Source organism: Pholcus phalangioides, unplaced genomic scaffold, assembly GCF_987345545.1.
Source record: "Pholcus phalangioides strain wild (caught in Gottingen) unplaced genomic scaffold, Ppha-v1.0 ptg000043l_1, whole genome shotgun sequence".
Taxonomy (NCBI): Eukaryota; Metazoa; Arthropoda; class Arachnida; order Araneae; family Pholcidae; genus Pholcus; species Pholcus phalangioides.
The window spans coordinates 3261363-3286074 of NW_028301629.1; the positions used below are offsets into that span (position 1 = coordinate 3261363).

The window sequence follows — 24712 nt, forward strand, 5'->3', positions numbered from 1 at the left end:
GTTTCAAGAGGATCCAAAATTAAGTAAAAGATCAGCAAAAAAGACCCGTACTGTTGAGCCATGTAAAAATATAGTTTTCTCGGGGCCAAAGCTTCAAGATGGCCCTAAATCGAATAGTAAAACGGCCTTGATGAATAATAGACGTCGCTCTAAGACTTACATAATACTAAACTAAGGTCTAAAATCCTAAGCATTCACCCTGTTACCCCTTAGTTCAGTGGTTGTCAAACTTTTGTCACTCGCTGCTACCTATTTTATTCATGGTTAATCTGCGGCTTCCCAGACTAGCTTAGTAAATATTGTGCATTCATAAAAGAATCACTTGAAAGCATAAAAAGGCGCGCGCGCACGCGCACACACACATCAATATCTCGTGCCTTCGTTTATCACCGGTGTCTTAACGTATTCAGAGGGGGGTGGGGGGGGGAGCACAGGCAGGGTAATCTGGTTCCTTTTAATTGGCTAAAAATATAATTCTACTAAGCATTGTATTGCTTTTTGTTATAAAGTCAACCAATATACGCACTTACTCCCGAAAAATGTGACAAGATTTCATTGTCATGAAACTCCCCTCCTTCTCCCCTGCATTTGAGACTCTCTCCCCCTTTCTGTTGGGGGTCTCAGATGCAGGGAGAGTGATTCATCTATAATGCGTTAAGACAGTGCAGGGTACGGAACCCATGCAGGTCCGAAACACTTTTTGGTCCCCAACTTTAGCAAAAATGTAGTAGAATTGACAGAATCTAATTGACAATAACAAAATGATGTAGTGAGGAATGAAACAACATATTTAATTGACTGAATAACAATGACATTGCGTCCAGCATGAAACTGTATCATTCCGAATGACTTTCACCTGTTGAACACGAATATTCATAGAAAAGAAAGTGTATTGACTCTTGTTTTTGAGATATCATTATGCTACTCATTACAGTAGTGCTATAACAAGTGTTTATCAACTTTTTTTTTCTACTTGTTGACTGGTGAGATTAAAAGAACAATGAACCCTGTTATAAACAGGGCCATAGTGTGCTTTTTCGGGGCCCCAGGGCAAACTTTTCCTTGGGGCCGTTCTTGAAAGGGTTATTACTATGCAAAAAAGGTGTAAATTTTTTGGGGCCCCCTATTCGGCTCGGGGTCTTGGGTAGTGCCCAGGTTGCACCAAAATAGTTACGGCCCTGGTCACAAACGGGAAAAATAATTAGCGAAACAGCGGAAAAAAAGTAGGAAGGAAAATTTACTGTGCGAGAAACTTAGGTGTGAGAGAGAGAGAGAGAGAGATGCTGCCACCTGTCAGTTAAAAACAAAACTAATTGTGATTTTCAACGGTTGTTGGTTTTAAACCGGTGTGTAGCATGAAAACAATATGTGGTATTATATCCATATATTTTACTTTAATGCACCATAATACCGGTTACTATGTTTTGATGCAGATATTTTTGACAGCAAAAGAAAAACAAAAAGCAATTATGCTGGAAACTGCAACTTGCTGGTATAAAGCCGAAAGGCTCTCTCTTTCTCTCAAGCAATATTTAGGCGCATTTCTTTTCTGCAGAGAATTGCAGAGACGCATTTATGGTTTTGCTGCCTGTGGGTTAGGGGCCGTTCAAGTATTACGTCATCATCGAATCGATGGGGGGGGGAGGGGGTTTCCGATTTGCTGGCTTTTGATGACGGGGGGGGGGGGATTTGGATAATGCTTACGTAATCAAACACTCCTTATGAAAATATGAGTTAGGATTCAGAGGGGCAGAGCTGATGACGAAATTTTGCTGACAAGAAGGGGGGGGGGTCAAAAATGGCTAAAAATTTGCTTACGTAATACTTGAACGGCCCCTTACATGAAGTTTGCCACCCTTCTCTCATTTTATAGTCTAATTTTATTGACTACCCTTTCCTCGAATTCGCACCCTTTACTACAACACACTTGGCCCCCCCCCCCACTCCTGCAAGTCTCTGACTTTAGTCATTCTTTTTTAGTCATTCACATGCTTGCACACGCTCTAGGCCACTCACTGACCTAGTTCCTCGCTCTGTAGGTCACTCGTCTGATCATTCACATGCTTGCTCTCGCTCTAAGTTACTCTTCTGCTCACACAAGTGATTGAAAACTCTTTAGGTCACTCACTAACCTAGTCCCTTGCTGTCTGGGCAGGGGCGGATTTATTGAGGGTTATACAAATTTCGCCGCCCTTCTCCCATTCTAATAATTTTTCCTGGTAATTTATTCCTCAAATTGGCCTCCCCTTTGAACTTGCTGCTCTAGGCTATAGCACGCATGTAGTCCCCCACCCCCCGCCGTAAATACACCACTGGAGAATTGGTATTGTGTTACCATAGTAAAATCATATGTGCGATTTTAAAGAAATCCCGTAGCTAATTTAGCTTTTAGCGTGGTCAAATTTGTGTTAAGCACTCCAAATTACATGAGAAATGATTGTTTCTGTTTTGGACATCGAAACTTTGTCAAAATTTGTTGACTAGTGTTATTTAGGAATCTCCTGTTTGATGCATTTGCCCGGGAGCGGGACTGGGGTAGGCCCACCCGTTAACGGTAACCAGTTTTTGATCATCACTATCGTAGACTGCATCGCTCTATGCCAGAGGTGCACAAACGTTTTGGCTCTCGCGGGCCAGGAACTTGCATATAAAGGGTGACCATATGACCCGTATTTTACAGGACATTCCAGTAATTTTGTCCCAAATTTTTTTATGAAACGTCCCGTTTCCCCCCCCCCCTATTTTTGAAATCAAGAATTAAGATTATTTTCATGACTTATATATAATAATTATCACAATTATGTGTTGTCGAATGAGTACATTCATCTCACATATTTGTCGAACACAAGCGGTTTTTTTTTTTTGGTGAATTGACATTCTGACTTGCAATACTCATAATATTCCGTGATTGGCGATTTTTTCAGCAATTTTAGCGATGCGTGGCAACTTTACTTACCTTATTTTCGGCTGTAAATTGCAATTTTACATGCCTTTGACAATTTCTTCGGCTCTAATTGGCAACTAAATTTGTCTCTGGCAATTTTTTCGGCTTACAATTGGCAACTTCATTTGACATTGACATTTTCTTTTTGGCTCTAACTGGCAACTCCTTGCCTTTGAGAATTTTTTTCGACTGTAACTGGTAACTTCACTTTCTTTTGAAATTCTTTTTCTTTTGGCTGTAAATTTCCACTTCACTTGCCTCTGACAATTTTTTTAGCCTGTAACTGGCAACTTTATTTGCTCTAACAAACTTTTTTGGCAATGTCCAGTATTTATCGCGTAGTGTATATTACTTTTGATACTTTTCAACGCGAGAAATAGCCTCCGGCCGGATAGAACCTCGTGGTGTGCCGGAGGTTGCGCAAGATTTATCTATGACGAATATGTGGATGGAAACCACGTTACGTATAATCGAATGTTTTATCTTTCCACACCGATGAAAGGTACCGGTGACCTTATTCCGGAAATTCTGTTATGTAATATATACGGGAGCACCCTGTTATTACCTCATATTTATCGGTAATATTTACTTTTTCAATACATCAATAATAAACACTGAATCCAAAGCTGATTCAGAACCTTGAAACAGTTCATTCAAATTCTCAATATAGCAAATATAAGAAGCCAGCACGGATGAGATAAGTCTTGAACTTCGATCTCTGACGAGATATCTGTTGAGAAGATAAAAACTAATGACGAAAATAAATGCGAGTTGCTTATCTCTTCCGATTGGAAACATGAGTCAAGGATCTCCAATTACTTTACAGAGATACGCAAATTTTGTAAATATAAAATTTTAATTTCGCAAACAGAAATTTTTCTATTCAGAAATTTCGCATTTATTCGCAAAAATAAAAGTTTTGAAATCAACAAATTTTTCATTAATTCGCAAAAACAAATTTCGAATCAAAAAGTTTTGCATTAATTCAGAAAAAAAATGGAAATCAAGAAACTTCGCATAAATTCGCAAGAAAAAGCAATTTTCAGATAGAAAAGTTTTGCATTCATTCTGAAAAAAAAAATTAAAATAAAAAAAATTTGCCTAAATTCCCAAAAACAAATTAAAATAAAAAAAATTATGCATTCATTCGCAAAAAAATAAAAAATAAATAAAAATTTGCATTTAATCGCAAAAAAATGAGTCAAGAAATTTTGCATTCATTCGCAAAAACACTTTTCAGATCAAAATGTTTTGCATTCATTTGCAAAAAAAAAAAAAATTGCATTTAATCGCAAAAAAAGTTAAAATAGAAATTTTTGCATTCATTCGGGCAAAACAATTTTGCATTTATTCGCAAACACAATTTTCAGATAAAAAAGTTTGCATTCTTTTGCAAAAGAAATTAATATTAAAAAAAAAATTGCATTTAATCGCAAAAAAAAGTTAAAATAAATTTTTTTGCATTCATTCGAGCAAAAAAAATTTGCATTTATTCGCAAAAACAATTTTCAAATCAAAAAGTTTGCATTCTTTTGCAAAAGAAATTAATATTTAAAAAAAATTTCATTAATTATCAAACAGTGTGCGTCTTGCATTAATTTTCGAATAGTGTTTCCCTCATTAATTCTGAAATTGTTTTTCTTTCATCAATTCTGAAATGACTTTTTTTCTCCCCAGTTGAGAACTTCCATGAATTCTGAAAGCATTTCTTTTACTAATTATGGAATTGTCCTTCTCATTAAGTTAATTCAGAATTTTTTCACTAATTCTGAAAAAAAAGTATTTGTTTCATAATTGCTGAAACTATTTCTTCCATAATTTCCCAGATTATTCCTTTCAATAATTCTATTGATTTTGAAATTATTCCTTTCATTAGTTCTATTTATTTTGAAATTATTTCTTACGTTAATTCTATTAATTCTGAAATTATTTTTTTTCATTAATTCTGAAATAACTTTTTTTTCACTAATTCAAATTATAATAACTTTAAAATTTATAATTTTTAACTTTAACTTTAAATTATTATAACTTTCATGGATCCTGAAATTATATTTTTACTAATAATGAAATTATGTTTTCTCATCAATTCTGAATTTCCATGAATTCTTCAATTCATAATTTTTTGACTTATTCCAAAATTTTTCCAGTCCCGAATTTTCACTAATTTCAAAATTATTTCATTTTATGAATTCTGAATTTTCACTATATTTAAAATAATTTGTTTCACTAATTACAAAACTATTATTTCTTCATCAATTCTGAAAAAAAATTACTTCTGCTATAAATTTTTGTGTTTAAATGCGCTCAAAATGTTTTGAATAATAGCTTTTTCAACATTTCTGCGCATTTTGTGTTTCGGATATCAAATTCCTCCCCCCCCCCTCCCTCCCTCCCTCCCCTTCCGAAAAAAGAAATTTAATAAATCCTGGAAAACATTTTGAGGTCCCCCAGGGGCCCCCAAACTAATTAAGAAGGCCATTTTTATATTGTATATAAATTCCCCTTGGAAACATTACAAACGGCTGGTTGTTAGCATCTACCCTGATAAGCGTGGGAAAAAAAAGAAGCAAAATAATAAAGAAGTTATCCTTCAAAAAAAAAAAAAAGCTGCTGGTGTTTATTTCGCAATTTTCTTTCCAATTTATTTCTCCCGCGAGAGGACGCTGACATCGGAAATATAGTAACCGGAAGTTATATCTGGCAACTTAGTACCTATTGGCGTAATTTGACATGGATCATTCGAGAGGGATTGGAGGAAATGGGAAGAATGAACATCGCCAAAAAGATCGCCAATTCGATAACTAGTAAACCTTTGTCAGCGGACAGAGAGATAGGAGGAGGAATAATAATAATAATAAAAAGAGAAGAGCTCCCGCAGTAGGTGGGTTGGATTGTTGGTGAGAGGATTTTCTTCGACGCTGTTGCTGCGTGTGAGTGTGCGTGATGATGATGTAACACTGGAAACATTACCTGGTCGTCTGTCGTTTTTTCCATCCACCCATTGTTGTCCGTCCCTTTTTTCACTGTTGGTGATTCTCAGTGATTGTTGTCCATCCGTTGTTGCTGTCCCCCCGCTGATTGTTAAAGTAGAGAGCCATGCCGACCCTGAGAGAAAAGCTGGCTGGATTACTCCGACAAATACCCCCAGCGTCGGAGACCAAGGCCGAAGGCGGCAACAACAACAATGGCACAGGAAGTAACAATAACGGTGTCGTTGTCGCCGCGGTATCAGCTTTGCCACAGGAGACTTTCATACAGAAGTACCTCAATGGGTGAGTTTGATGTTTTGTTTATACGCTGATTTTGAGGAGGAGGGGGGGGGCTGATTTGCGCTTGGGGGCCCCCTTCCCCCATCAGAGTTTCGTACACAGTAATTTGTTTAATGCTGATCAGTGTTGCTGGGGGAAGGGCCTCTGAAGACTATCAATCCCAGGGCCCTCCTTGAAATACAATTAGTACTGTTTGTGCATCCAACGCTAAGGTTCTTTTCGGGGGGGGGGGGGAATGGGTTATGTTGATTAAAAGGCCTAATTTTTTTTCTCGTTGGGCCTCCAGAATTTTGTTTACAGTGTTGTGTTATCAGTGTTGCGGGGACCCCCCCCCCCCAAGTACAGTTAGATCTGTGTATCCAGTCAGTGCCGTCTAAAGGCATAGGCCCACCCGGGCACCTCAAGAGAAAAGGGAGTCTCAAAAAAATGGGATCTGGTTGAGATTTTCGAAAATTTGCCTTGTAGAGTCTCAGAAAAGTCATTTGACCCGGGGGCCCATGATGCTCTTAAGACGGCCCTGTATTCAGTGCCATTCTTTTCGGGGGGAGAGGGTGCTTATGTTTATTAAAAGCCCAAATTTTTTCGTTGGAGCCCCTAGAACTTAGTGCATTTTGTTATACTGCTGATCAAAATTACCCTTTCTGAAGACTGTTTCGTCAAAGACTCCCACGAATTCGGTATGGTTAATTGAAATGCTGATCCAAGTTGCGGATCCCCTCAAGTCAGGGCCGTAACTAGGATTTTTGCTGCCCCCACAACTTTATAAGTTTGACAATTTTAAGATGGTTTCCACCTAAAGTTTTCCGCCCGGGGGCAGTTGCCTCGCCCCCCCCCCCAGTTCCTAAGTTGCAGGGACTTTCAAATAAAATTTTATGTCTGTGTATCGAAGCCGAAACTAGGGTTGTTTTCGGAGGGAGGGGGGTGTTACGTGGATTAAAGGGCCTCATTTTCTCGTTGGGCCCCCAAAGCTTTGTGCCCAGTAATTTGTTTAATGCTGATCAATGTTGCTGGGGGGAAGGGGCTCTGAAGACTCAATCCCCAGCCCCCCTCAAGTACAATTATATATGTGTATGCAAGGCCGTAGGGTTATTTTCAGTCAGGGGGTAGTTGCGTTGATTAAGGGACCAAATTTTATCGTTGGAGCCCCTAGAATTTTGTTATACCGTTGATCAATAACGCACAGGGCGCCCCCCCCCCCATTAAGTTTAAGCAGATACAGGCTACCACTAACGGGGAGGGGGAAATCATCGAGGTATCCAATATGCATCGGAGGGGGGGGGGAATGTCCGACCGCTCCCAAGGCCGCAACTAGGCGGAGGCAGATGGGTCTAGTGCCCTGGGCGCTGGTGTAGATTCACTCTTTAACTGCTCTATCTACATTACGCGGGGGGGCTCCAAAATTAATGCTTCCCTCGGGTGACAAAGTATCTATATATAGTTCGTTATACTATATATATATTTTTTTATAGTTGCGACCCTGCTGCCACCTATGCCAATACTATAGTTTTTTTTCCCCATTTAACAGGGGGAGGGTCGCCCCCTTCAGTTTCCACCTATGATGCCCCTGAGAGTGGGATTTCATATCTATGTACCCCCAGGGCCGTGGCTATGATTCTTATCGGGGGAGACTAAATAAGTTTGTTTACGCTGATTAAAGCACCTGATTTTCGTGTGGACCCTAATTAAAATTATCAAAAAACCGGGGGGGGGGGGAAAGGGAATTTGGGGCTCCAGCCCAGTTGCCCCGAAATGAACCTTTTATTTTTTTTTTATTCACTAAATTTACTATAGAGGGCCCGTAAAAGCAAAGGATCGTCTAAAAAAACTAACGTCTTTACAAGGACGCCAACTCCCACCGATCCTGGCGTGCGACCCCCATCAAAGATTACTAGGGGACTCATGTACAGGACGTTGGGAGGGGCGGGCGTGGATGAGATTGTATGTAGAGCTCATAGCAGGGCTGCATTGATGCATGGACCCCGAGGGGGGGGGAATTGAGTCCTTAATTGGGGCTGGGGGAATCGAGCCTTTCTTTAAGGTTCCTTGTGTGAAAATGTTCAGTTGTTTGGGGCGGGCACTTATTTGTGTTTCGCCATGAAACCGGTTGCCCCTTACCTGGTGCCTCAGCCCCCACCCTTGCTATAAAAGTTCATTATGACATCATAGTTATCATCGTTAAAATCCTTGGCAAAATTTCCATCACTCCATGATGAGGGGGAAGGGGGGGGGGCTCCTGCTCCATGAAAAACGATTACAACCCCCCCCCCCCATTTCCTTTCAGGTGGCGTCTTGGGAACCCCCTTCCCCCCATAGGGCTGTGGCCACACTTTGTGAAGAGTTACTAAACACTAAAGTTTTACGGCCTTTTAGAAGAAAGAGATTCTTTTTATGAACACAACGCGGTAACGATGAGGATTTATACGCCACTGTAAACACATCTGTCCCGTCTGTTTACGCAGCTGCTTGCATCTCTTTCTTGATACAGCCCTACTATCTAGAAAAACCGAAGGATTGAGGCCAGCTAGACCAGGTGATTTTGCATTATCCGGGTGATCCAGGTAGGAATTGGGATAAGTGTGCAGTGGAGTAGTCGCACCTGGACGTAAAATTCGGTGGGCACCTCACTTTTTTTTTTATCCGGGAAGACGAGAGGATTGAGGCCAGCCAGACCAAGTGCATCATCGGATTGATCGAGGGCAGAAATTGGACTTGTGAGCCGAGTAGTTGCACTGGATACCTCACCTTCTCATCCAGAAAGACAAGGGGGGGGGGGCAGTCCATACACAGTTACACTAGGCGATTTTGCATTATCCGGGTGACCCAGGGCAAGAATTGAGACAAGTGCGCAGTGGGGTAGCGTTGACGGAGGCCAGCTAGACTAGGTGATTTTGCATTGTCTGGGTGATCTAGGAAGTGCGTTATTTTAATTCACCAAACACCAACTCTGGATATATCGCAATTTACTGCCATTAATGAGATGCGTTGGCAATGAAAGCGCTATCTATCGGTGGTCGCCTCAAGTTCCTTTGGGAAAAATATCTTATCCATATCTTCCCTCCCTCGGGTTTGAACCTGGGACCGTGATGCCAACCTTCACGGCGGTAAACGAGCATCTTACCACCACGCCATTCGAGCGGATGTAACGTTCACTGGACAAATCACCTTTTTTTTTTTTTTTAAATCCTGGAAGACGAGAGGTTTGAGGCCAGCTAGGCCAATTGATTTTGCGTTATCCGGGTGATCCAGGGCAGGAATTCGGACAACTGAGCCTTGGAGTAATCGCTCGCTTTGAACGTACGATTCACTGGACGCCACGCACCTGAGCTAAAATCCAGTTTGAACCCAAGCTCACGGACCCCTTGAAATCTTTCAAGGGGGACCCCCCCCCTCCCTCCGCCAGCTTTTTAGCACGTGGGCCGCAACATGAAGTTAAGGTGTGTCGGGTTATTTTTTTCCCGAGCATTCTACACCGGAGTCGCCTCGACCATCAGGAGCTTATTCAGATAATAATTCGTACTGTTAATATTTGGGATGCAGTTGACGCCGCTTATCGTAATTACCGATAATGTCATCGTTCGAGTATTGTTATCACTTTTACAAAGAACGGAATGGACCAATATCATAACATGGGGAAAAATTTCGTTACCTGCAAAAAAAATTTTCCATGTTTTACCATTACCCTTTTACCATACGTCCCGTTAGACCAAGCGGGATACGTGTTAACCGGTACTACTACTAAACCACACATTCCTCTATAGAATTTCTAACGAATTGGTACGTGTTGGGATGTGTGTTGTGAACCTGACGTGAAGTTTGTTTGTGTGTAATGCTTGTGCTGCCATCAGTTTTTCTAACTATGAGGGAAGTGTAATGATTGAGTAATTGTACCGTTAAAGGGGAGATATCGGCCAGCAGGCCTGCGCACGGGTTGCCAAGTTCGTCTGTGACGTCATGCGAGTAGTCCGACAAGATTACCTAGCAAGTTTGCCACCGTTTTCAACCGCAGTATCCTATTTCTTTTCTTCATATTTTGGTGTAGAATCTTCCGGGTTCGGCTCACGAATACCGCACGGTGATTGGATGTGGGGGCATAGAAAGCGCCAACTCTGTGCCCGATCGTTTCTTTTCCGCACAACGATGTTCAACTAGCACGTGCAGCGAGTGTTTTTTCTCCGAGTATTCCGTGTGGAGTAGTGCACTACTTAGGGGTAAGACGCCTTCATATACTGTATTATACAGTACTGTGTATTAAGGAGTTCTTCTTAGGGGTTATTCAAGTATTACGTCAGCATCGAGGGGGGGGGGTTTCGGATTTGCTGACTTTTGATGGCAAGGGGGGGGGGGTTTGAAGGTTGCTTACGTCCTCAACTACCCCTTTTTGAAGGATATGAAATATTCTAAGCTTCTGACGAAATTTTACTGACAAGGCGGGGAGGGGGTCAAAAATGACTGAAAATCTGATTACGTAATACTTGAATGACCCCTTACGTGACGTCATGAGCAGCGCGCCGAGATATTCTGTCTCTAGAGCCCCCTTCACGCGTGCAAATATTGCGGTAGCATTGGTAGCACCCGCTAGAACGACCTTTTCCTTCGTAAGGGAAGAAATGGGGAGCAGTTGTTGATGAGAATTCTTGAAGCGGGTTTCAAACGGGACTGGATCGGCTCGCATTCGCGCTTCAGCCGACCACCACTGTGGCGACGGTGGGGGGTTCGAACCCGGGTCCTCGCGATGCTAGTCCGTCATTATGACCACTCGACCACCACGGCGGATATGTCCAAAGTTTTTCGGATATAGTTATCATTCGTTTATTGTTATCAGAAACCTTCGAGTCCCGGTGTGATCCCATTAAGCGGCGTGGACCGTATAAGAATGAGGATGCCGTACCTATTAACCATCGTACAAAGCTCATCGTGGTGTAATCATTCAGAGGGGGGGTGGGAATCACACGCCCGAACAAACTCGTTTCCTCCAGATGGAAATTTTTCTCACGAGTTTTGATCGTAAAAAAAACTGGACACGATTCCGTGGAATCGCAAATTAGCCTCGGACCAGGAAGCGGTGCGTTAGCCCTTATTTTATTACGAGACATTATTATCCGTGTCAGCAAATGGATAACACATGCGTTTTACGAGGCTAGTTCTCTCTCTTCTTCGTATCTAATTTATATCGGCCATTACTTTTACGTACATTTATCGAAGTGGTTTTTTTATGGTCATGAATTATTAAATTATAAATTTTGCAATGAATTTCGGATGTTTTCATCCCTCCCATTGCTTTGAAGTCACCGGAAATAATTCCCACCACATATCGCTGCGGTCGCGATTATTCGTGTCTGAAACCACTTGTTCACCACAATGGAGACACCACTCAAGAAATCTAGGGCACCCCCCCCCCCCAATTCGTCAAGCGTGCTCAGTCTTATGAGAGAGTGCGGGCCACTTAATAATGTGGTATGGAACAGCACCGTAGGTTACTTATGTGAATGCACCGCGGGGCACTTGAGTGGTCTGAAACTGTGCCCGGGGGAGGGCGAGGTGGAGTGACACGAAGGGCTCATCAAGCCGAAACGAGTGGATGTGGTCCAGGACCTGGCCTGGCCATTGTAGAGGGCCTCACTAAACCCACCAGGCCGAGATGGGAGATGTGGCCCAGCACCTAGGCCTCGCTCATCCGAGCCAACCAGCCAGCGGCGACATTGAAGTGGCCCAGCACCGGGGCTGGCCACAAACAAACTCATCCGAGCCAACTAACCAGATACACCGAGAAGCGACGCCGCATCCCGTGGGTGGCATATATGTCCCGTTGGCGGCCACAAAGATGTGTAAATAGGCGATAATTGTACATATCATCAAATTAATAAAGCATCCAGGGAATTGTCTTGGGGGTGTGATTGGGGGCCCCTTGGCCGCTGAACGGGGGTTTGTGGATCTCTCCCGGGGCTGGTGGCGGGCGGTGGGGGGGTTGCTGCCGCCGTCTCCTTGGAAGGAGGAAAACCCTGAAGACCAGGCTTCGTGCTTGCAGCTAGGGTCGAGAGGGGGGGGGGGCCCGTCCGGTTACATCCCGGTGGGCGCCCCACCCCGGCACCCCCTGATTCTCTCCAGCACGACCCAACCTACACGGGTAAAAGGCTTATATCCCAGGTGAATCATCGATGGTTCGCATAGCGAACTTGGGGAAGGGTGAATGCTCACCTTGGCCTTTCCGCTTGTGATAATTATACAATTTTTTTACTGCCCCCCCCCCCCCGTGAACAGTGGCGTCTCAATGGAATGGTGGGTGTATAGAGGGGGCGGTCGCTCTAATCGCCCCCTGTATCCGCTGAGAGGCCATTAAAACGGCCCTTTCCACTGGGGCGGGATGTCATGGCTTTTCACCTCAATGGGATTTAGGTTACGATATACAGTGTGCATGGGTATCGGGGCGTATGGCATTTTACTAGAGAACTGTTGGTTCTAGAGCACGGGTTTCCAACTGGTGTTCCGCGGAACCCTGGAGCACCGTGACAGTTTATTTTTTTTTGTTCCGCAAACGCCACGGAACCCTTAAAAATCCCTGACAGCTTTCAAAGAAGGAAACTTTTTTGTTGCTTATAATTCTCAAAGCTGTTCTTTGCTTTGAATTTTAACGAGGTAGTGTCGCGTTTAAAAAAAGAATCCAAACCACTTGGATGACTCACGTAGAGAATGTGGAAACATGTGAGTGACCGAAACAGTAAGCAAGTATGTGAGTGACCAAAACGATGGCCCGGTGAGCGAGGGACGAAAACAGTGACCGTCGTAGAGGATGTGAAAGCATGTGAACAATCGAAAGATAGTGACTTATCTTATTGTAACTTATCGTAATCGAAAGGTAGTAGACATATTTACAGTATGGGGGGAGCTAGGTAATCTATAGTTCGGGAAGGGGCGCTAATTCGGGGGAATTAGTAGCCAAGAAAACTAAAATTGATGGATGAATGAATGAATTGCTGCAAAATTTTGAATTTGTATAATCCACAGGACACAAAACGATAAATCGCATACGGAGGAAAGGGGGGGGGGGGGCAAGACCGTCATCGGAGGGCCTAAAATTATGTTGTCTTTTGCTCTCATAATTTCGTTTGAAAATCGGGCTGAAATGAGAAAAAAACCCTGCTGAGCTATAATTCTGCGAATTGACTCCCGGGTCCTTGATTGGGGGCCTCGGAATTTATTTGTTGGTAAATTTAATACAAGTAAAATTTTTTCGTGGCCCTCACAGAGGGGATGGCCGACAAGCTTCCAGGTCGGGGACCCCACGTGGAAGTTGACAGGTTTCATTTTGGGGGGGGGGGCCCTGGATGAATTGTAATCTAAAATTCTGGGAATTGAGTCCCGGGTCCTTGATTGGCGACCCTGGAATTTATCTGTTGGTAAATTGAATACAAGTGAAAATTGTTTGGGGCCCCTCACAGGTGGGAGAGGGAGATGCCCGACAAGCCTCGAGGTGGGGGCCCCATGTGGAAGTTGATAGGTTTCATTTTGGGGGCCCTGGATTGTTTCTAAAATTCTGCGAATTGGGTGCCGGGTCCTTGATTGAGCTGATCCTAATTTTTTTAAATATTTTTCACACTGCAGATCACACACACACACACCCTGTATTATAATTCCTAAATAGTTAGTCATAAACTCTTTCAATTGCTTTGCAAGCTCAATTGGCACAAACAGTGATTGTGTATCTTTATGTGTATATATCAGTTTCTTGGTTGATAGTTTTAGTTTGAAGCAAATGTAATTTGTTTTTCGAGTATTCAGCTTTAATTTGTTATTACTTAGCCGTATGTTAATGTATAGTGGTTTTTTGAAAGGCATATTTTGTGATTGATAAAATTTTAGTTTTACCCGCGCGTTTGTTGGTTATGAGCAAAAGTAAGTGAGAATGAAATCATTTTTTCATGGTTAATAAGTTTACATAATATGGACGTTTAGAATCTGAAAATGACTAAGAATGTGAGAATGTGTGTAGTTCTGTGTACATACATCGATTTTTTTTGTAAAATAACGGATTTTTTTTAGTTGACAGGGCAACAACTTTCTAACTGGGTTTTTGGGGTACTCGGGGACTGTAGAAAAGTTTATTTGTTTTTTATTTTAATTCTATTTTAATAACTATACAACCCCTTGGGACATATGAATGACGTATCTGAGTACTACACATTATTCGGATACTTTTCCTGACTGGAAGTATGCCTCTGGGATCGACTAAGTAAAAAAACAAACGTCCTACATTACCTATGCATCCTGTATAATGATATGTGTCAGTATATGATGTGCCATGAGGTTTGATTTATTGTGTAGGTTCGTTGAATCGTCCAGTATTTTGCAACGAACTATTTTTTTCCGTGTAATTCAGCTCTTGGGAAGGATGATCACACACCTTCTGGATCCGTGCCGGGACCCTGGGTTCCAGAGACCTATCTTATTTTTTAAAATTCTTAAAACTTATAAATTTTAAATATTTCTTAAACTTATTATTCGCAAAGCTGTTCTTTGCTTTGAATTTTAACGAGGTAGTGTCGCGTTAAAAAAAAATAATCCAAACCACTTGGATGACTCACCTAGAGAATGTGGAAGCGTGTGAGCAACCAAAACAGTACGCAAGTATGCGAGTGACTAAAACGATGGCCCGGTGAGCGGGCGACGAAAACAGTGACCTAGAGGATGTGAAAGCATGTGAACGATCGAAAGGGTTAAGGAACTATAAATTTACTTCGATAAGCAGAAGGGTCTCACTCTTGAATGATTGCAGGGCTTGGTTGAGAGGGGCGCGAGAAAAAATATTGTTCAAAACTTAACATGGGCCGAAAAGGGTTGAGAAAACACTGGTTCAGACAATTAACTGGCAGATACACAAAGATGAATTCAGGAAAGAAAATTCTATTTCTTCCCATGCTGAGAGAGAATCTCGTCCCGTCCTCGCAATCCGGATTACGAGCAGGCACCAGGTTGCCATGGCGACTAAATAATTGGCGTTGACTCCTAAACTTGTTTTTATATGTGACAAGTTAAATTGATGTCAGAGGTCAGCACAAAATTTCTGAAATTTATGTCAGCGTGCTTACCAACATGGAAAGAGGTAATCACCAAGTCTCGGAAAAGTCGGAAACATTACTTTGGACCTTTTTTGCTCGAGGAAAATCATGCTTGGCGCTCCTAGCAAATTGTTTTCTTCAGACTATTCGAGCCCCTTCCATAGACTGAAATTTCAATTTGTAAACACTTCCTTTCGATCAAAAACATATTGAAACTTGCACACTGGGCCGCGGGTGGGGGGGGGGGGGGGGAAGCAGGAGTTTCTATTGCCCCGGGCGCAGGACAAAAGAAGTCGAAAATTCAACCCTTTTACCTCTTCTACATTATGAGGGGGCGCCTAAATGAGTGCTTCCCCCAGCTCACCAAGTTATATAGTTTTGGCCCTGCCTACAAGACAAATGATATTTCGAATGTGCGAAAGGCTCTGTGTGATGCCACCTTTAGGGCTCATTAGTCACAAGAGATAAATGAATAAGATTATCTTCCGTTGGAATTCCCAGGAGTTTGCCATTTTCAGTGACCTACTCGACAGTATTATACTGCACTATTTATAACTCTTCGGCAGTAGAACCCCTTTATACCCATGGCGTATGATGTATATGAAGGCGTCTTATTCGGCAGCACATGCGAAATAAACGCATCGTAATCTGTAAACGTATTTTCCAACGGCGCGCGCTTGGTAATATCGCCAAGGTCGTGGAGGTTGGCAGCACTGCGGCTGTCTTATTATTGGGGGACATTAAATATTAGTTACAGTATCCAGGCAATAAATCGAATTTATATATTTTCATGCTGAATTGAACGAAAACATTGACGTCACTTCGTCCTTGAAGGAAGAAAGTAAAAGTACCTATGTGCCTCCTCCACGCATCATGATAACGGTTACGGGCTCCACAGTATGTCAATGGACCAGAAATGGTCCTCACATACACGAGGAAAAGTTCTTTTTTTTTTATGTGATGGGAGAGAGGAGAGATCGATGAGGACTTTCTTATTTTCCAAGTTCGTTGAATCTTTTTGGGATCATGAGTTTTTTTTTCGGATTTTATTTTGTTATTTTTCGGCCATTTTTTTTTAAAGCATTTCCTTTCGTGTGGCGTTTGTTGTCCATTTCTGGGATTAAATGACGCGTGACCACAAGCAATGGCTTTGGAACAGCAAAAGATGATAGGTTGGTATTTTTTTTTTTTTTTGTTATTTTCTTTGGATCCATTATCATTATCCTCTTCGGTCTGGTTGCTTCCTCAAGGTCGTTCTCGACATTCTGTTTGAGTTGAGAACCGGTCCAAGAAACCTTTCTTCTTCCACCATCGTTTGGTTTTTTTTTGTTGAGTGGTTGATGGGAAAATTCAACATTTGTACAGTTATAGTTCTGAGTTGGCTCGATGAAACGAACCCATTGGAATGGATTCAATTAGATGGACTGAGCGAGTCGGTTGGTGTGATGAAACTAACAAAACAATCTGTAAGAAAGCGTGGATGCCAGTGCCGTAACTAGCCATTCTTGTGCCCTGTGCAAGAATTTGCATTTAGGCTTCATTCTGCCCCCCTTCAAGGGCCCTGTGCGGGTTCACCTGTTGCACCTGCCTTGTTACGGCATTGCTGGATGCATTTTTTTTGTTCACCATAGACCAGGGCTTGACAAATCGAAAAAAAAAGGATTTAGGAGTGGGCAGAATTTCACGATAGATATTTCCTCTAACGAGCTTGAGGCGATCACCGATAGACAGCGCCTTCATTTCCAGCCCAACTCATTAATGACAGTAAACTGCATTATAGCGATATATATGGCCGGAGTTGGTGTTTGGTGTAGTGGCAGAATTTCAGTCGTCAAGCATTTTTTTTTCCAGACAAAATAGTGTATTTTTTGACATGTCTGGGGACTTGAGAACTTTTTCCGTACTAGTTTTGACAGTTTCCGATAATTTTGTGCTGTTTATGAAGTCTTGATACAATCAAGCCCTGGTGATAACTGAATTGAAGTCTCTCAGTTATCACCAGAGCTTGAGAAATCGAGGAAAAAATCTAGGAGCCAACCCAGTATTTTTGGGGGCCAAGCGTATTTATTTTGTCCGAGCTGTTAATAACACATAGAAAACTTTAGGTACCATTGTCATTTTCTTTTAGCTACTGTGGTGACTTGGCGCCTGGGATTCATCATTCTCTGGTTAAAATATGAAAAAATATTAGGCGTCTGCAGTCACCTTGGCGATCTGGCGTCTGGGATTTGTCAGGCCCTGCCATAGCCGTCCAAACAGTCGTATTGTGATGATCCGGCAGTAGAGATGGATAATCCGAAAAAAATCATTATCCATCTCTACTGCCGCCACCTGGAGGCCATTTGAAGTTATGCGTGGCTGCGATGTCTCTACTCAGCTAATCACGCTACTCTGCGTGTTTTAAGGGGAAAATGATCTCGTCTTTATGGTCTGTGCTCTTGTCCGGTGTTCAAGTGGTCATGGGTTCGATTCCCGGTAGAGAACGGAACTTTTTATCCCAAGTTCACCCCGTCATAATATCCAGAACTATTGGTTTGAAATTTCGCGAAATGTTTCGCTCACTAGCGGTTGAAGAACACTGCTCTAATTGGTAGCTGAGATGTCCGTGGGATGAGATTCAGGACTATTTGTCGAAGTGTGTGAATCAGTGGGAATCAAGTAAAGGGCGTGAGATGAATATTCGTCCCGTGTTTCACGAGTACAGAATCACTTTTTTCCATTGTGTTCATGGTTGGGTCGAGAACGCCCCCCCCCCCATCTTTGCCTGACCCAGAGGTTCACATTTCGTACCTGTAGCTTGTGCAGATCTATCTTCAGTGATAAAAAAGTGACTTAGAAAGCAAGGGTATGAGTGAGTATTTAAAGTATTTACAAGCATGTGAGTGACCAAAAGAGTATCATAGAGGGCGAGGCACCAGGCTGGTGGACAATCAAAACAGTGACCAGGTCTGTGGATGACCAAAAAAAAAAAAATGCGTAAAGACCAAAAGGGTGACTTAGATGCAGGGGAGGGGGTACCAAGTGGGCTTTAGCCCAGGGTGATAATTCCGAAGAATGGGGGAGGAGGAGGAAAGGGCGGCAAAACCATAAATCCGCCTCTGAGCATGCCAAGTCTTCTATCCTTGATGTGCTATTGAAGCGGACTTACTCAAATCCTCCTTCAATAACGTTACGAGCATTCTCTCTTCAAAAAGTCTGATTGCCCCTTCTGTGATTTTCATTCTGGCTTCCCTATTCATTGCTATGTTTAATTAATTCTACCACATCATCGGGTATGACTTTACGTCCGTCTCAATAAAATCCACACGAAGATGGTTCATTTGATCGACCTTCGAATATACGAGTGAGAGAAACTCCCATCGGGGTCAAATCACTTCCTCGGGCTGTGCCCAAATCCGAGATAGAGGGAAAAAAAACAGCTTCTCTTAATTATTATTTCTAACTCTCGAGTCATTAGCATCAAGGAACCAAAATGGCAGGAAACGGTGGGAGTCATTAGCTAGAATTATTGCCAGAAGAAAACTTTCACGTTGGATCAACTGAAACACGTGTGTATTTGGATTTTTCTTTTCTGTTTTGGGCGCTCTGAAAGTTCTAGAGGTCACTTGGGCTGGGCTCGCGCGAGTTCCTTCTCTCTCTCTCTCTCCTGGCATCTTGATAATGTCATTTGGCTTCTCTTTTTATGATGGGGAAACGTTTGCATGTGCTCGTTCATTAATTTGACGTTTATATAGAAGGATCACAGAGCTTCGTTGAATCGTATTTCGATACCGTGGACATCTGCTGCGAATAGATCTTTCACATGCGATCGAGTCACTGTTTTATAGGATCTGTGTTAACCTCTACCACGACGCACGCGGTGCCTTCTAAAGGGCTTTCAATTAAATTTTATGAATGTACAAGGTTATAAAATATGATCTTGCGATGACGTATCACTCGATCACTTTCCTGGAGGGAAGTCCTGAATTTCGCCAAGATAGATCATGCTGTGGTAGTGGAAACTGATTCGTCGTTTGTGTCTTTTGTTTTTTAACGTGATTTTTATTTATTTTAAATTGCCTACGGCAGTGTTTCTCTGAGTGTGCGTCGTAGCGAGCTAGAGATATTTATGCTTTGACGTGGTTCTTTTAACGCTGAAATATCTGCTAAACTATTCGCGGGGAGCCTCAGGTGAATCATGAATTGGGTAAGTGAGTCGTGGGTGACAAAGCTTTGAGAGAAGCCTAGGAGAAGTGCTTCTTTATTTATATCATAAGGGTTGGGCAATTTTTAAGATGCTAGAATTCGGACATTGGCCGTAACATATTTTTTCCTTCTATTGCCGTGTATGAGGCATCATCGTAAAGCTTTCGCTCGACGAAGCATCTAATGAGAATTCTCCCCGTGTGACCGATTTCGTTCTCGAGAGTTCTTGATCGACATCGCATTCAAACCATCGTATTCAAAGTGCATTCCAGAAGAAGGGGTCAATCAAACGCAAATTTGCAAGAGACTATGCAAGATCTGGAATTGCCAACATTGTGCTCAGCGTAACGGTGCTCGCAACTCGGGAAAAAGGTTGAAGGATCTTGATTTACATCTGTGGACTCTTTTCAACCTTTCATATACGGTCGGTCCCGCTTGTTATGGAAAAGGAAAACAGCAGCCACACTATGCATATGTTTTTATTGAATGAAACATTTTGAATTAATAGAAAATATGTTACTAAGTTAAGATAAATGTATTCGAGAGTTGGCACTGGCCTTCAAGTAGTCTCAGTATGTTTTTTAACGAAGCTAAATAGCTATTTTTTAGCTATTTCGGTAGCATTTAACTATTTTATTTTGTTCTCTGTTGAGCCAATAGAGGGCGCTAACTTTTAAAATGATTTAATTAGTAAAAGACTTAGGTGTATTGCGTTGATCATTGTAATTAAACATAATTTCCATTTCATTTTTGATGTATGATTTATTCGAGAAGCTTTATTAATACTGATCCTTCATCAGTTTTCAATATACAAATTATACTAATGTAAAATAGCAATTGCATTGTTCCCCGCGTAATCGGACGCCCCGCTTAATCGGATGTGTGCTGGAATGAATCGTCGATATCCGATTTGGCGGAGCCGACTTCATTGTGAACCAAAAAATTTGTTTTCCATGAAGCCAGAGAACCAAAAAGTCATAATGTCGAATCTTCTTATAACGAATTTTAAGAGACCGGAGAAATCACTTCGTTATAACGAAATTCCAAGACTTTTTGCATTGTTCCTATGTAAATTTATTTATTAGAAAAGTTTTCGTTAAAAATAATTTTTTTTTTTTCGCTATAACAGTATTCGTTGAAACGGTATTCGACTGTACTTTGGTATTTAGATTCACACAGTGGCGTCTTAACGGGTGAGCCCAACTGAGTCCAGCAAGGCTCTGAATCAAACAGGTGTCCTATATTATTGGAGAATTTCGAGATTGCTTTTTTTCATTACATATGAATTTTCATTTATTCTTAAAATATTTCTTTCAGTAATGCTGGACACATTTTTCTTTAATTATTGAAATATTTCAATAATTCTGGAAATATTTTTCATCAAGTACTGAAATGTTTCTGTCGATAATTGCAGATTTTTTTTTTCTTTCAATAATTATGAAATTATCTCTGCACAAAAACTTCGAGAGCCTCATGTTGAAAATCGCTGACGTACACGGATGACAATAGTTCAAATGTATATACCAGGCTCTTCCCCCCTTACGGCTGATGAGAACTGGACCTTTAGTGAGCCTGAGCCCGAAAAGACTAACAGGCGTATTATATTGATTCCCTTGCAGGGGCGTAGCCAGAAATTTCGTTCGGGGGGAGGGACCAAAGTGATGGAACAATAGATTTGGCCATCTTTTTTCGGTAATTTTCTCACATTTCGGGGGGGGGGGGGAAACTAGACTCCCAAATCCCCCCCCCCCCGCCCCCTCGCTACGCCCTTGTTCCCTTGGAAGTTGGATCTAATAATCTTGGACAGCCTTTCTTTCCTCCCATGTTAGGGGTCATAGGATCATGACCTCAATTTCCATCCACAAATGTTTTGTTTTCTGTTTTATATACAACTCGAAGACTATCAAATTTTTATCAAGTATAGAATCCTATTCCTTTTTAGCAGTCCGTGATCGCGCGGGTAGTTCCCATTTCTACTATTTCGATTTTCAAAACCCATTGCTTTAACTAAGCTACACGCGAAAGTATCGTGTAATAACAGTGATAAAAAAAAATGGCGGAAATTGGAAAATTGGGTGTAACCTCGCTCAACTCGGACAAGACATGCCCAATAAAAAAAGAGAAAGAAAATAATCATAATAACCAGGGTTTTCTCACCCGTTTTTGTGCTTGATGTCGATCAAAAACACTTACAACCAGTTATTTCCTAATGTTGGGGGTTGTTTTTTTTCCCCAAAGTGAAAGTCATTGGGACTTCTTTTTTTTCCCTGAGGGATAAAAAGACCTTTTAAATTTCTTCCTCATTATCCTTTGCCAGTTTCCTGTCCACCTGTTGGTCATTCATTTCTCTTCTGATGGAAAACAATATCCGAAAATAAAAAAAAAATACAACTTTTTTTTTTTCTCTGTTATTATCAGGTCAAGAACTCTTTTGTGCGATAACAACACGCAACGTGGAGACAATGGTTCGTTGCAAAGGCACGACTTTAGCGCGCCTGTGACCTTCAGTTTGGATATAATGCTACTGCTTGTTTTTTTTTTTTTCTGTTGATTTTGATACCACATGCTATTTTTTTTTTTTTTTTTTTGTGTGTGTGTGTGTGTGTGTTGAGTTGTTTTCCTCGTGTTGAGTCACTCGTGCTCCGGATGTCATGAGAGGGGCTTTGGCCCCACTTATACAATGATCTACTAGGAAAAAATTGGTTTTTTTTCCTCTCCAGATCAACGAATCGAATGGGATGTGAAAGTACATGTGTCAACATGGTTGGCATTTTTTTTTTTTTTGATGAGGATCCTGATTGAATATTACATCTGGTGTAATCAAGTCAGGGTTTCCTGTGAACAATTGGAAAGTGTCTAGTACTAGTTGGAAGCAATTACCTTAATCATGAAAGCGTAAATTCACTAGACTTCTCAATATTTTCGAGGAGTTTCGTTTCCCATCATCTTCATCAGCAACATAATACAGTGGAGCCCGTATTTTTAAGGTAACCAGGATCGTCATTTGATTTTGAGGGTCGGGGGGGGGGGGCGGTGCCTCCCCTGGCTTTTGAAAATACACTAAAAATGGTATGTGTGTGTATATATATATATATATATATAAAATTCTAAATACATTGAATACATGTTCTTTGCCCCCCCCCCTGGAAAAGTTGAAATGACGGCCCTGAGGGTAACCCACAAAAAAGAAACCCGTAAAATCATGGTTAGGTGGAAACCAGTGTTATACGAAAATATAATTTTGAAAAGTAATTTCACTCGTCCCCAAAATTTCAAGGGGTGTGTGTGTGTGTGTGTGTATATATATATTAAAAAAAATTCCTATAGAATTTGAAGTACTTTCACTCCTCCTCGACGAAATTTGGGGGAGTAAAATTTAGTTTTGGCGCACAATAGTGGAAACAACATTACGTGGCATCCAGAGCAGAGTTCCCTCTAATTTTTTCACGTGCGTGGAAATTTAGTTACCTAAAATCTCCGAAGGGGAACATAGTTTTAACCCTGAATGCATGATTTTTTTTGAGCTGATTATATTTTTCCCATAGTTGGGCACACGGGTGTGGGTGGAGCCGGAAAAATCATAAAAAAAAAAATCTGTTTCGAATTGTACTGCTTATGCAGGGAGTACGTACAAAACTCCAAAATATCGCATAATATAAAATAAATGTATTGAAGTATTATTACTCTCATATATATAACTACCTTCTTTGTGATTCAAACTATAGTAAGAAAAAAAAAATTTTTGTTACAAACTTCAAGGTAACAAAAAAGAAATGCAAACAAAAACATTTCAACAAATTAACGAAATCACAGCCACGCATATTCTGCAGCAGACAAAGAATTGTTGTCGTTAATTGGGGCATTTATACCAGCAAATTCAAAATATAAATTGGTATAATGGATTTTGTGACCATGCATTCGCCATGTGTATTTGAATATACATAGAACTATAGAGAGTTAATTCTGAAATGCATAGCTTGATATATGTGTGCAAAGGGCCTTTTAAACGCTCATTACTGCAGCCAGTTTGAAGATAAAAATCCAGAATCGACTGCGCATAAGGTGAGGTCATATTCTTTCCATTTTATGTTGTCATATTCTTTCCAGTTTTGCAGTGGCCCTGAACCAAGTTTTGAGCGATTAGGGGCTTCGTAAAAAAGACGCAGTTTATGAACTTTCTAATATAAAATATACATGCGCAATTACTCATCGTTCTCATCTGAAGAAGGTTCCTTAGCATCAGTGATTGGATCTTTGTGTTAATAAACACATTGGCATCACACTGCGGACATTCACAATGAAATGCGGTGAAATTGTAGGTGAGCTAAAATTCCCAAACATTTTAGCTCCTTGGCACCTATTTACTTGATGCCAAGGCAATCTAAATGCACGCAAAAGTACCGCGACACAGTAATTGAAAACCACTCTTCTAATTAACTTTCAATAAAATTTTATACCATTAAATATTTCGCAGCTGCTGTGGTCGATTTCACGGCACTCTATGGAAATAAGTACACAAAAAAAAGTAAATTATTGATATAGGAAATGTAATGTGACCCAAAAAAAAAAAAAAATTACCCGACTATCCACTCCATCTACTAAACATTATTGAGCCCGAGGACTTGAAATATCTACAACAACCGTATGTTTATCCGGCATAAGTGTAAACCGGAACTTTTCCCAGATGCGTTGAAAATCTGGTGCATCCTTTGAATATCAAACCACGAAAGCAATTTCCATTTCCTTCCGTTTCACAGCTTTCTGGTGGTTCTTGTCTGAAAACCACCTGTTTCCGGCGCGAATCAAAGAGTTTCGTATCTGGTGGTCTGGCTGTTATGTCAATAGAAAAACCACTCTATTCGTGCTCGAACGAATCGTGTAATTATGCCAAAAGCACGGCAAGACGCTCAGAAAACGTGTTCAATCTTATCTTTTGTTGTGGTTTGTGGAGTCTCTGCGGTTTGGCGGCGACTTTTCGGAATCGCACATTTCAGAAGAAGCAGTGGCGTCGGAGCCGGGGGTGCTGTGGGTGCTCGAGCACCCACGAAAGTTTGTAGAGCGGGTTCGAGCACCCACAGAATTGATTCAAAAATCGAAATTTCCTATATGAATCTCAAGACGGGCACCCACAGGTTCGAAACAATTCCGACGCCCCTGAGAAGAAGGAAGCTCGAGTGTGTTCTTTTGCCTTTTAGAAAAAAAGAAACCTATATGATTAGATAGGTTTCAGGATTACGCAATACTTCGGACTAATCGACATT

The 24712-nt window shown here is 41.4% G+C and overlaps 1 protein-coding gene across 1 annotated transcript in view; it reads left to right on the plus strand.

Moving 5' to 3' along the window:
* The first annotated feature begins 5808 nt into the window (after window positions 1-5808).
* The window catches only part of LOC149063800 (PP2C-like domain-containing protein CG9801), a 36534-nt gene continuing 17630 nt past the window's right edge, over window positions 5809-24712 (plus strand). The window contains exon 1 of the mRNA XM_089255658.1: window positions 5809-6216. Coding sequence (XP_089111784.1) covers window positions 6041-6216 — 176 coding nt within the window. The 5' untranslated portion in view covers window positions 5809-6040. The remainder of the gene's footprint in view (window positions 6217-24712) is intronic.